The sequence below is a fragment of the Sabethes cyaneus genome, chromosome 2, assembly GCF_943734655.1.
Source record: "Sabethes cyaneus chromosome 2, idSabCyanKW18_F2, whole genome shotgun sequence".
Classification (NCBI taxonomy): domain Eukaryota; kingdom Metazoa; phylum Arthropoda; class Insecta; order Diptera; family Culicidae; genus Sabethes; species Sabethes cyaneus.
In genome coordinates this window covers 26,478,648-26,491,990 of record NC_071354.1, presented here as the reverse complement: position 1 = coordinate 26,491,990, position 13,343 = coordinate 26,478,648, and the positions used below count along the sequence as shown (strand labels likewise).

At 40.6% G+C, this 13,343-nt stretch overlaps 1 protein-coding gene across 1 annotated transcript; it reads right to left on the bottom strand.

The window, feature by feature from the left end:
• Positions 1-1,381: 1,381 nt before the first annotated feature.
• LOC128738962 (aldo-keto reductase family 1 member B1-like) lies at positions 1,382-3,442 on the bottom strand. The gene is made up of 4 exons (XM_053834470.1): positions 3,148-3,442; positions 2,752-2,962; positions 2,548-2,690; positions 1,382-2,483 (listed from the first exon to the last, which is right to left on the bottom strand). The coding sequence occupies exons 2-4, from the start codon at positions 2,827-2,829 to the stop codon at positions 1,742-1,744; spliced, it is 963 nt and encodes a 320-aa protein (XP_053690445.1). The 5' UTR covers positions 2,830-2,962; positions 3,148-3,442; the 3' UTR covers positions 1,382-1,741.
• Between the last annotated feature and the right edge of the window lie 9,901 nt (positions 3,443-13,343).

Sequence of the window (13,343 nt, the reverse complement as noted above, 5' to 3'; positions counted from 1 at the left end):
AAATACACGTCATAAATATAAGACGCTTATGTCTATCGCCAAACGAGGGGCGCGATATGTATTTTCGTGGTAATAATCGCCCACATTAAGCAAAGACTCAAACCAATCATGCCAGATTACATTCAAGATAAGCAAAAGTGCCGCAGTTGCACCTCATAGAGTTACATAGCGTTAGCGTTACACAGCGTACCACCAAGTTGCTCTCAATTAGACGCAAGGCGACGCGCGGGGGTTACAGCTAGTCTATTTATATAAGAGGCTTATGTCTGTACCGAAAACCAGGACTCTAACAGGACGTCATAAGAGGCTAATCGGTAACTAAAAACTGGTCCCTGACAGGCCGTCATGCTTTCGTAGCAATGGGTTGTATTCTCAGTCATCTCACTGGTCGACTGCTGGCCTGCTCGATTGCTCAACTGGTTGACTAAACTGCTCGACTGGACTGGTCGATTAGACTGCTCGATTTGATTGCTTCACTGGACTGCTTAACTGAACTGCTCGACTGAACTGTTCGATACGACTGCTCGACTCAACTGCTTGAATGGACAGATCGACTTGACTGCTTGACTGAACAGCTCGATTTAATTGATCGAGTGGAGTACTCAATTCGACTGCTTGACACATTTGCTTGATTAGACTTAACTGCACAATTGAACTGCTCGACTGGACTGTTCGATTCGACGCTCGACTCAACTGCTCGATCCAACTGCTTGATTCCACTGCTCGACTGGACTACTCGACTCAACTGCTCGACTCGACTGCTCGATTGAACTGCTTGACTCAACTATTCGATTGGACTATTCGAATCGGCTGCTCTACTCAACTGCTCAACCCGATTGCTCGATTCAATTGCTCGACTAGGCTACTCGATTTGATTGCTCGACTCAACTGACAGGTTGATTCAACAGCTCGACTTAGCCACTCAACCCGATTGCTCGACTCAACTGCTTGACTTAACTGTGTGATTCGGCAGCTCGACTTAACTGCTCGACTGGACTGCTCGACTAGACTGCTCGGTTCAACTGCCCAACTCGACTGTTCGACTCAACTGCTCGGTTGGACTTCTTGACTGAACACCTTGATTTAACTGCTCGATTTAACTGCTCCATTCAACTGCTCGCCTGGATTAGTACTTCATAAGCGTTGACTCTCTTTTTCCCTATTTAGCGCTCTTTCCGCTTCACATCTTGTTCCAATCTGTTTGGAAACTATAAACACCTTTGTTGCATTACTTTCTTCTTAAATTTTTCGATTGTTAAAAGAAATTAAGTCAAAGTTGAAATAAGACTGGACAATGGAAATGAAATTCGACTTAAAGCAGGAATTGAAATTGGACTTGAAATTGGATTCAAATTGCACTTGAAATTGCATTTGAAATTGAACTTAAAACTAGACTTAAAATTGGACTTGAATATCAGTATTGAAATTGGGGGTGAAGTAAGAAAATTGAATTTGAACCTTTTTTTTTGTTTGATTATAGTCACTTTAACAGCTTAGGTCATTTGTGACTTCTGCGGGGTTGGGATTTGAACCCGGGTTCTCGGCGTGACGCCGGGATTAACCCCCACGAATTTGGACTTGAAATAAAGTTTAAATTAGGGTTGAAACTACACTGGAAATTTAATTCATAACTGGACTTGGATTTGAAAAATTGAAAGTAAGATTATTTTTCCCAGCTGTATCAACTAAGCAAGCGAAAACTACCTGCGCAAAATGGTAAATTGCCCTTGACCATATAATGCTATTCGTCATTGTTTTCGAACGGATGATGTGGATGACCGCGAGCTCTAAACTCTGGATTGATACGTTCATTCCGTTCTAGAGAGGCCAACTGCTCCATATCGGCTTTGTCCAACCGGAAACGGAACACGTCAAAGTTGGAAGCGATCCGTGCTTTAGTCACTGACTTTGGAACTACCACATGGCCGCGTTCAAGCTGATAGCGGATCAGCACCTGCGCCGGTTCTTTTCCATGCTTTCTGGCGATCGCCTTCAATTTTTTATCCTCCAACAGAACAATGTCACCTTCCTTCACCCACGGTCTTGCCGGAGAGCCCAGAGGACTATACGCGGTGACAAGAATCTTATTTTCAGCACAAAATTTCGTCAGTTTAGACTGATGCAAATAAGGATGGTTCTCGATCTGGTTGGTGACCGGTTTGATACGAGCTGCGTCAAGCACCCGCCGAATCTGTTTCGAGTTAAAATTCGATAGACCAATGTTTTTGACAAGCCGAGCATCAACCAGCTTTTCCATCGCCTTCCACGTATCCACGTAATCTACATCGGAAAAGATACAGGTTTTACCGTCAGGACTGAGCGGAGCAAGCTCATCACCCTCCTTGTAGGCTACCGGCCAGTGAATCAGATAGAGATCCAAATAGTCCAGCTTAAGGTTCGTTAGTGACGTACGCACAGCTCCTTCGACCAGGTCCGGCCGATGGAAGGTGTTCCATAGTTTGCTGGTGACGAACAAATCCTCCCTGCATCGATTGAATTAGAACAGTTAAAATCACCACTTCCTTAAAAATTCCATTCCTACTTAACCTTTTAATCACACCTTCCTTAATCTTTGCCGTGATTGCATCTCCAACTTCGTGCTCATTCCGGTAAATGTGAGCGCAGTCAATGTGCCGATAACCTATATCGATCGCATCCTGAACGGCTTGCCTGACCTGACCAGGAGGAGACTTTTCGACACAAAAATCAATCTATTGGAATGGAATGAAATAGAAAATAACATCTACTTACCCTCCAGGTACCCAGTCCGATCATTGGGATACTGTTTTCTTTATCCAAAAACACGCGTGGAACGTCCGTTGGCGCCATACCGCTTCCTCAAATGCAATATTGCGCGTTATGTCAAGAAGAACTTCCAGCCTCCCAGGGCACGGTTGAAAATAGACTGAAATACGCTTCACCGTAGGTGAACAGCTGATCTCTGTCGAGTCGAATATATACCCTCGAGAAAGGAATTGAAATAATGTAAAGCCACTATTTTCTACTTGATAAGCTGAGAAAGTGTATTGTTGATGCAAAGCGTGATAAGAGTGTGAGTAATGAGTGGCGTTGGCACTGCATTAGCATGACTTTTACTTGTTTTATTCTTGCTAGTCTTACTAGTATCTTACATTACTATCAATTTACTTGGAAAAATCACGACATTCATAACAGACAGCTTCTCTGGAATTTTTGGCCAAATCGTCACATTTACACGAAAGCTATTTATTGAATTTTCTCCACTGATCGTTACATCTTTCTTATTCCTAGCGTACAAGAATAGTTCGCTTTGTATCAGTTCATACTGTTTCGTATGCAGATGTAATACATTCCACACAATGACGTTAGTCAACCGTTTGCGAGTACGTAATAAAATATCAACAATATGTTTAATTTAATAGCATCATTAGAAACACAATTATATCAACTGCACTGGAAACTAAAAAAACGCGACTAGCAACCGATTAGCAACTACGTCGAAGAAGATCGTGGCCCTGTAGATGTCAGTAGAAACATCGGAGGCACCCACGTCATCCAGTACACAAATTATGATCAATTTGCTGACATATTTTCCTCAGCTGACGGTGCTGACTCGCACCAGGTCGCAGGTGTAGAGTCACTACGACAGCAGGCATCACATCGGAGGCATCCTCCTGCTCTGTAGAAAGGGAACTGGGTTTTGTGGTTCTGTTGCAGCTGATCGTTTTCTATCACGGTCATTTCTGGTTGTTGGTACGTAATTTAAGGTCGTTGAACTATTTTTTGGAGCCATGTAAAGTCTCTGGTTTACACTGCTTAGCTGCTTAGCATACGATTGACGCCTTGGAAAACAATATTCGCCGTATTATCGATAACATACGGCCTCCATTGGTGCAAAAAGGGCTCGAAGTTAAGTCTGGAGTAGATTACCTCCGCCGTCCCAATAGCGTGTCGAGCTCATCTACGCAGTCTAGGAATAAGCTACTTTTGTTGAAAATCGTTAGGGGAATTGTGTATAACGTGCCCCCCTGGCCAATGTGCTCCCCCTTCGGTTTTCGCTAAACAAGCGAAATGAAAATGCAAAACCACCCAGAAACCATAGTATTTGATGGAACTAGCCTACTATGCAAGTATGACAGTTGTCACATGCTTTTTTTTTTTTTTTTTTTTTTTTTTTGAGTGGTTTTAACCCAAAGGGTCATTCACCATTGTCACATGCTGTAAAAACAAAACAAAACTAAATTTGTTTTTGAGCAGCTTCCGATGTAACTTTTGGCGTCATTTCCATAAGCTATTTTCTTGTGAAAATCTGTAAATAACCAGTTGTTGCGATTCGATTGCGTAAAGTGAACTTCAAAAAGACATCCCTGCCAAAAATAATGGTATGAAACGCTTGATTTGCTTTAGCATTTAATATTTTTTCAAATAAGTAAAAGCAGGCCAATATGCCCCACTTGCGGTGGTGCAATTTGCCCCCCTTGCAAATGTGGCTATAAACATAGGTAAACAGATCTAAGTTGAAGCCAATTGCCATTATTTAATTCAATTAGCATTGTAGAGCAACCGTGGTGGGAATAATTTATGACCAACGTCCAAATTCTAGGTAATTCAACTACCCGGTACAAAACGCCACAGCTGCAGTATAATGTGCCCCATGCAGAAAAGAAAAAGTGCACCAGACGGCCAAAACTAGGTTTATTTTACATAAAATAACGATATTTTGCAAAACAAAGGAAATAGTTTTACTTTCTACAAAATAGAGTTGGTCTGTCACTGGTAGAAATACTCAAATTACCGCATTGGGCATATTGTACCGCAGGTGGGGCATTTTACCCCGCGTAGACGAGAAACACAACATTTAGGTGCTTTTATTGAATAATTCCTAGCATGTTTATTCCACAATACTAAATGAAATAAACAATTGCAATTGGTTGTCAGCTTAAATACCAACATATACACGTAGTTGTAACGTTAATTTGGGGAAGTATAACGGAGATACATCCATTTATTCTTAGGGGGGACACATTATACACATTTCCCCTACCCTTATCTCAATGCCCATTTGCCGGATCACACCTTCTTCAGTAGCGATGTTTAATGACATACCGAACAGTCTATGTTCTCGCCGCAGGCTTCTAGAATATTCGCTGGAACGCGACAGGGAGCTTCTTACACGCTTCCTACACAGGTTACAGAATCTGCAAACACGAGGAAATGGTCATGAGTTCGCAACTCAGTCAAATTAACGGGAAATTAGCAATCATTTACTTTTCGTCGGAGAACCCGTATGTAGTCACTGCATTTTTTTGCCAATCTGAACACAGCGAATATGTTTTCATGAGCAGAATTTTTGTTTCAAATAAAAAAACTGCTTTTGAAATTGGCAAAATCGATGACGACTAATTTAAGTGAAGTTAAGTGAGTTAGTGTACCGGGCAGAGTGAAAATAGTGCCCTCAAGAGCAATGTTGAACAGCTTGCAGCATAAGCCGTCACCTTGTCTCAACCCTCGTCACGTCTCAAAGCGACTCGAGAGCGTCCCCGAAATGCGCACGAAACACATCACTCGATCCAATGTAGCTCTGATCAGTCGCGTCAGTTTATCCGGAAAACCGTGTTCGTGCGTCATCTGCCATAAATTTAGTTGGTCTCGATCGACTGTATCGTATGCTGCGTTGAAATAAATAAAGATGTGATGCGTTGATGCTCCCGACATTCTTCTTTCCGATCCCCACTTCTTCCATCCATTTCTCCGGTAGCTTCCCCTGCTCCTAAATTTTGAAAATAATCCAGTGTACAGCGTTTTTGGCCATGTTTATAAAGCTTTGCCGATGAGCGGTCCTTACCAGCGGCTGTGTTGGTCTTCGGCAACCCGATTTCTCGTTTGACTTCTTGGAGATCAGGTGCTGGAACATTACAATCTTCCATGGTCACTGAAACTTTGTCATTGAGGTGTTCACCGAAGAACTGCTTTCACTTATCGGCCACCGCGTGCTCGTTTGTAATTAGATTCTGTTCCTCGTCCCTGGACCGGCCAGGTTTCGATGTGTAACCCTTACCTGTTTGGTTCACCTTCTCGTAAAACTTGCGCGTGTCATTAGCCCGGAATAGTTGTTCTAATTCGTTACCATATCTGTTCTCCTTTCAGCGCTTTTTATTTCTCAGGTTCGTGGTCTTCTGGCTCCTTGCAAGTCGGTATTTGGCTAAGTTCTCCCTAGTGGTAATGCTCAGATAATCTTTCTAAGCAATATTTTTTCTCTCCACCGCTTGTTGGCATTTATCATAGGAGCTCTTCACCTAGTGCCGCGGCAGCAGCCTCTCTGTTGGCCGAGCGTATTCTGCCCCAACCGTCTTCAAGGTTTAGTATTCTTGGCAGATTGCGGGTTATCCAGCTGCCTCATGTTCAGTCAAAGAAGACGGGTTTAACGTGTCTGATATACGGTTGACAGTTTTGAGAGAACGTATACTGTTACTAGATGAGGGGAATGTCAATATCCGCAACCCGTAGGGAACATATGTTCGTGATGTTAGAGAAGAACCGGCCATCTATGTGAACGTAGTCCATTTGGTTCATTGTACGTTGGTCAAGTAATCTCCAGGTGGTTCTCCTCCTTCCAGGTTATCCTCAATAGACACTTTCTCTTTGACTGCCTTCCAATCTATCGAGCAATCCTGCATTCTGCCTATTGTCGTCGTCCTGCATTTTGCATATCGTCATATAAACTTTGAGGCACTTGATGAATACCTTTCTTCCCTGGACTGGGCTACATTTTTGAGCGAGATGGCATTGCAGTTTTGCGATGCGGTCTGCACTTGGCTGAACGGAAGTCTACCTAGAGTTTTACCCTGCCTGGAGTAACAGTCAGTGAGTAACAGAGACTACTTCGTAAGCAACGGACACCGCTAAATAAACGCGCTTTTAAAGATGCCAGTGACGCTTACCGTAGGCGGAATAATTCTCTCTACAAATCCCATATACTGCGGGTGCAATTTGGTTTGCGAAATAATCTTAAAAACATTCGTAAACTCGTGATATGACCACAGTCGATGATTTGTTGAAAAAATCAGCATGTTTCCAACAAATTTCAAATACAGTAGAGATTTGTATAACGCGGATTTGTAGAACGCGGATTTCTATAGCGCGGGTACCATGATATTTCTATAACGCGGTTTTCCGCGTATAACAAATACACGTAGCATATGGATATTGAGTTAATTGGGGCTAAACTCGAATTTTGAGCGATTTTGAACAGATACGACCGTGGTGTCTTTTAAGAAGTTGTAGGACACATAACAGTTGACTCTCTAAGTGATATACAGAAACCACAAAGTTACGGGTTGGCCTGCTGGAGATTCCGGAATATCTGTCGAAATTTTCGTATTGGTAAAGTTGGTTATAATTGGTGAAATATTTTTGAATTAACTAATGTCGGGTAATTGATACGAATTAAAAAAAAGTAATAAATAAACGATCTTAGAAATCCATAAGGTGGTCCTCCGGAAAATTCAAAACATATCGTGAATATTTTGAGTGTAATTTGACTACACTAGAAGTATATTACGACTATTTGTGATTCAATTTGGCCATTAGATGGTTTATCGGGAGAAAATTCAAAGCTTGCCAATTTCGGTCACTGGAAATGCAAATGTTTTTAATTTGTAACAGATCAAAATGAAACGGAATATCAGCAATCCTCAACTAAATAGGACGCTCACGACTCGACATGGCCGCCAAAACGTTCACTGGAAAATTAGGATTTGTCGTCAAAGTGAATAATAAGTGAAAATTCATGTTGAAGTCCGCGTTACAATTTGAAAAAGGTTTGATATAAACCATTTCGGATTCAGAAACAGAAATGATGCGAATACTGCAAATGTTCGCTGACTATTTGTTTAAAACGAGGTTATTTCGCAAGTTTGTTGAAATTACCAATTTTGCTAGTGTAATTTGATAGTAGAATCAATATATATAGAATGCCAGTGTCGCTGCAGTGCTCGTGATAAACATCACACATTTGAAAATTATGTATTTACGTTGTATGCGCATATGTGTGAGTGCTCGATTCGAAACGAGAATCTCATTGTCAAACTGAAAAGGCAACCCAATAAAAAATCCTTCTGCTTTTCCGTAAATCACGTAGGATAAACCACCCGATTTGGTCGTTTTGGGGTATTTCGTCGGCAGGAAAATTTTCTATTGAGCAATTTGACAATGTTGTTCCCGTATCCAAGACACGAACCACCAACATGTTTGCCACCAAAATTTCCATGAAACACCAGCGACACTGGCATTCTATATATATTGATTATACTAATTTGATAGATGTGGTATAGTGAACTGAACTACCGGTAACATTTACTGTACTTACAAATCTAATGGCAAATATATCAACTTTTGTATAAGCTCTTTACCAGGTATTGTGCTCTTCTGGGAAAATTTTAACATAAATCTAACCATCGTAGTTAGTCATGTCATGGCCATTCCGAAATCCGCGTAGACGGTATCACCTTTTCCTGGACAATTCAGAATGGGGCTTCTTGTAAGACCGTACAGGCTACGAAAACTTTATTGCTTTCGTCAACGCGATAAGTAGTTCGATGCCCTTGATCATCAAATTTAATCATTTAATATCGGATCTTTTGATGCATTTCATAATGGCCAGGTTGAGTCATAAACCGCTGAGTTTATATTCCTATTTCACATTGTTCAATTCGAGGTTGAATGAAGATAATTGTGAACTCAAAGAACAATTTTCGCTCGTTGACCACTATTACGGATGTTCCGTATTTGTCGGAGAATCGTATGTTGGCTTCTCAATAGTACGGATTGTTTACTTTACTTATTTTACGCCAAATAATAAGCCATAGGAACTTTAAAAAGAATTTGGAAGCTATGAGAACACTTCACAGAAATGAAAATTTACCGGATGTTCCGGAAGCTCTGGAAGACCAAGAGGCGATTTTTTCTGTCTCACCAAGCATCTGTAAGATGAAAAAATATATACTTAACATCTTTCCCAAAGGAACCATGGTCGTGTTGATTCAAAATTTCGTAAAACTCAGGTATAGCCCCAATTAACTCAATTTTCATATGCTACGTGTACTTGTATAACGCGCTTCTTATAACGCGGTCCCAATTACCCGCGTTATACAAATATCGACTGTATTTAGCAACATTATTTAAAAAACCTATGTCGCAGTCCCCCAATGAACACCGGAACAACTCCGGAACCATGTGGCATATGGATATGATTGGAAGATATTGTAGTGAATAGCAATGACATGGTTGAATGTAAGCAAATGTTTATGATCAAATCAAGAGTAATCATAGCTAGCTTAGTTATGAACTTAAATATAAAACAATAATGTCACTTTCAAAATGTTAGCACTGCCCAAACTTTGAGTCGATATTGTTTCTCGCAGCCATGTATATACCGTGTACCCCCGTTGGTATGACCTTCTTTAATCTGAACATCTGTACCCCGGTGGTATGAATGCGTTCACATTAAAAACCGATCAAGCGTCACATACAATTGACGTTAAAGGTAAATTAAAAAAAAAGCAAAAAATCTTAATGCGTTTCCTCTTGCTCCGGAGCTTTGGCAATGTAGCTCATATGCAACTTACCTCTCTCCAGCACTCAAAATAGACCATTTTAGTCGAAACTACCGAGCCAATTTCGTCTTCTACAAATCGAACCTTTAGAATTCGCGCATGTTTGAAATGTTTTCAAAACGTTTGTTTTCGTCAAATCAAAACAACAAGTTCATAGGGTGCGCGTCTTGCGCGTATGTGAAAATGAATAGAGTTACCAAATATTCAGATTAAAAATGAACTCGCCCAATCTGAACGAGCTGTTTTTCATATTAGCGGGGGTTGAGTGTAGTCCTATTGAGTGGGACAACGTTTCCCGTAAGGTCGAGGAACGCGAGAATAACGAGCATTCTGTGTCATTCTGTGTGCTATTTTCGAGAACCAAGAATGTGTTTTGGATTCGGATACGACAGATATCAGGAAAGTAGAAAAGATTTTCGGGAAGATTCCCAAATTTAGTGAAAAAATATTGAAAGATAAAATAATTACGGCCACTTTAGCAAATTTTCAGATGCTAAAACTGATGTAGACCTTAGAAGGGTTAATATTAAGAATTCTAATTCACGAGTTCAACAGGTTGATAGTTACGACTTTACGTATTCTGAGGTAACACACAAGCAGTGTAATACGGAAAATTTGTTCAATTGTGGATGTTTCTTTGGATGGATTGCAAACTGTAGGGAGAGACGTCATTATTGCATAGAAGTGGCACTTACGTCAAATGGTTTTTCCATTATTGCCGCAATCTGTTCAAACAAACCATGTTTATTTTTATGTGTATTTTGTGTATCATATAGTAAAGCATGTGTTGGAACGAAAAAGTAGATTTTGGTGAAATTGGTTTTTACGTCAACTATGCATCCATGGGCAGTGTAGCCCTGCCCTTCAGTTAGATTTTAAACAAAAATTTTGAACAGCGGAAGTTTCCAATGCTGTGGAAACAGTTCAATTTGTATAAAAGTTTTAGATTTGCGTAAACTAGAGAATCGTCGGAAGAACTGACAAGCGGCGACTGTTGTAGTCAAGCTTCTCAATAATGAACTTGATGCCCCGTTTTTGCCGTCTCAAATTGATTTTCGAGCTTCACGTAGACAGCTTCGTTCATCGAGTCTATTGACAGGGCCGGCGCTTCCCTTAAGCAAAACAAGCAGCTGCTTGGATCGCCACTTCGAGGGGGCGCCATTTCGCCTACATTAAAAAACTGTAGCAATAAATAAATAAGTGGGTAATATAAAACTGTCTTCCTTCTCCTTTAGCAGCATAAAGCCGGGATGGCAAGTGGTGTATCTAGAGTTCCTCTCCGCTGTATTGGGTCCTGGGTTATTTGCACCCAATTCGTCGAGCAAATCGGCTTCAATCTGGTCGTGCCATCTAGTAAGTTGGGTCTCTCTATCCCTAATACGTACGAATATGTTAGCCGAAAATGTTGGTGAATTCATGTTCGGTCAACACTTTCGCCTGTGTACGAGCGCCACGAACCAAGCAAGCAAAAGAAGTTATTGGGCTTGTCGCTCGACCTGAATTACGCGTCAACATTTTATTCGTTTCCAACTCAACATATGCCTACGTGTATAGTTATGAGGCCGAAGTTTCTGAAGTAACAGGAAATATGAACCGAAATTTTTCGTTCTTGGAGGTTTATCATTCTAATAATGGGTTTCAAGAACCCGACAATTTTTCAAAAGAAATGGCGGTTGACTGTGACCAGTGTTGTGAAGCCCGCACTTGTGTGGGCTACTAATTTTCTCACACACGCGTACTCGTTCTAATGAACACACCGGCATAAGCATTCATTACGGACTCCCGCTCTTGTTTATTCAGGCACTGCAGACTTTTGCGAGTGTGTATTTAGCTAACAGCCACGGTCGTCGCTCTCGCACGTCATTGCAGCCTGACCCTGAGCAACTGATAGCGATAATTCGCGAGGACTCATACTCCCACCCGCGTGTAGAATCGAGGGCGTAAGATGAAGAAGAAAACAAAAAGTAATGCAAAATTTGAATACCAGTGTGCCGCTAGCCATCACGGACAGCTGGCTGCTCACGAGTTGTTTGCCTCCTTAGTGGTTATGCAGAAAGACGCCACGAGATTGTGCGTTTTCGAGTATGTAGGTAGTAAAATGTTTGCACACAGCAACGCCGGCTGTTTTTCGTTTATTCTGGGGGCGCCATTTTGCGAATTTGCGTGGAGCGACAAATTGGCTAGCGCCGGCCCTGTCTATTGACAACTAGATTCCATCGGATCATACTCGAATTTTATGAAGCACTGACGTCATGCACTAGCACCTTCACGCTGGTCGAAGACTTATTTGACTTTGGAAATGTTGCCTCACGTGCTTTCAGCAGAAGAATAACAAGGTCCAGGATGCTGCAATAGGCTTAATTTTAGATTAAATTTTCATGTAGATAATCGACTGAAGTTTTTGGAGCGTCTTAGTACAATACGAAATCCAGGGAAGCCACATATAATTCTGTGTTTTTTGTTGGAAAAATCCGGCCATCTGTACAGCGAAGAAAAATATCTGTGCAAAAATCTGTACAATGCAAAACAATGAGAGTGAGAGAGACGGAGAGTCATTTTGCTATTTCCGACTCTTTCACTCTCATGTAAAAGCTCAAAAATCTGTTAAATCATGTGACAACCGTGACGAAACCTGGAAATTAAATAAAAAATCAGAGGGGCTGAGCACAAGACATTTAATAGTTCGATTCTACGAGAATATATGCTATATGCAGCATATATCCATGCTACATGCGATGTAGCACCCTCACCCCTATTCTGTATTTCGAACGAATCTTTATTTCGTTCGACTTGTTTCGAACGAAATGTTTTGCCCATTAGATTTTGCTGGCGGAAATTTCGTTCGAAAAAAGTTTCGTTCGAAAAATCAATCTGTCTGAAATACACTCAAGTCGCTTTTTACGTGAATCCCGCGTAAATCAAAACCGCGTATAAAAAACCGCGTAAATTCCGAAATTCGCGTTAAAAAACCGCGTAAATTCCGAAATTCGCGTTGAAAAAACCGCGTAAATTCCGAAATTTGCGTTAAAAAAACCGCGTAAATTCCGAAATTCGCGTAAAAAAACGCGTAAATTCCGAAATTCGCGTTAAAAAACCGCGTAAATTCCGAAACTCGCGTAAAAAAACTCGTAAATTCCGAAATTCGCGTTAAAAAAAACCGCGTAAATTCCGAAACTCGCGTAAAAAAAACCACGTCAATTCCGAAATTCGCGTAAAAACCCGATTTAATCCACCTAGTGGTGAAAGGAATCTTTGTTATACGGTCTTACTTGGTATTTGAGATAGAAATCGACACGTTTTCGGAACATCATTCATCTATTGGTTAACGTTGCGTAATGCGTTGGTTTACATAAAATTTTTGAAAATTGAATAAGTTTACAAATTTTGAACAAAATAGGAACACTTTTAAATTTTGATAGATCCTTTTTTCATGTAATTGCTGAGTAAGGATAAGTAAGTTGTTATTAATTTGAGTAAGTGCAAATAAAAGTAAGTTGTAAGAGGAAATCTTATTCTTTAACATATACATTGCCTAGTAAAGGTCTAGTTTATAGGTTTTTAAACTATGCATAATTTCCTGTAATGCCATTCTATTTGATTCACGTCAATAGAGTTTTCTTGAATAATTTTAATCAATTTTTATTAACCTTCGGTTACTCACGCTGTTGTATTTTGTACAACACGTGTAGGTTTTTCAACGCCATATTGTTATAAAGTTACAAATCGTTGTTTAACTAACGAATATTCTTC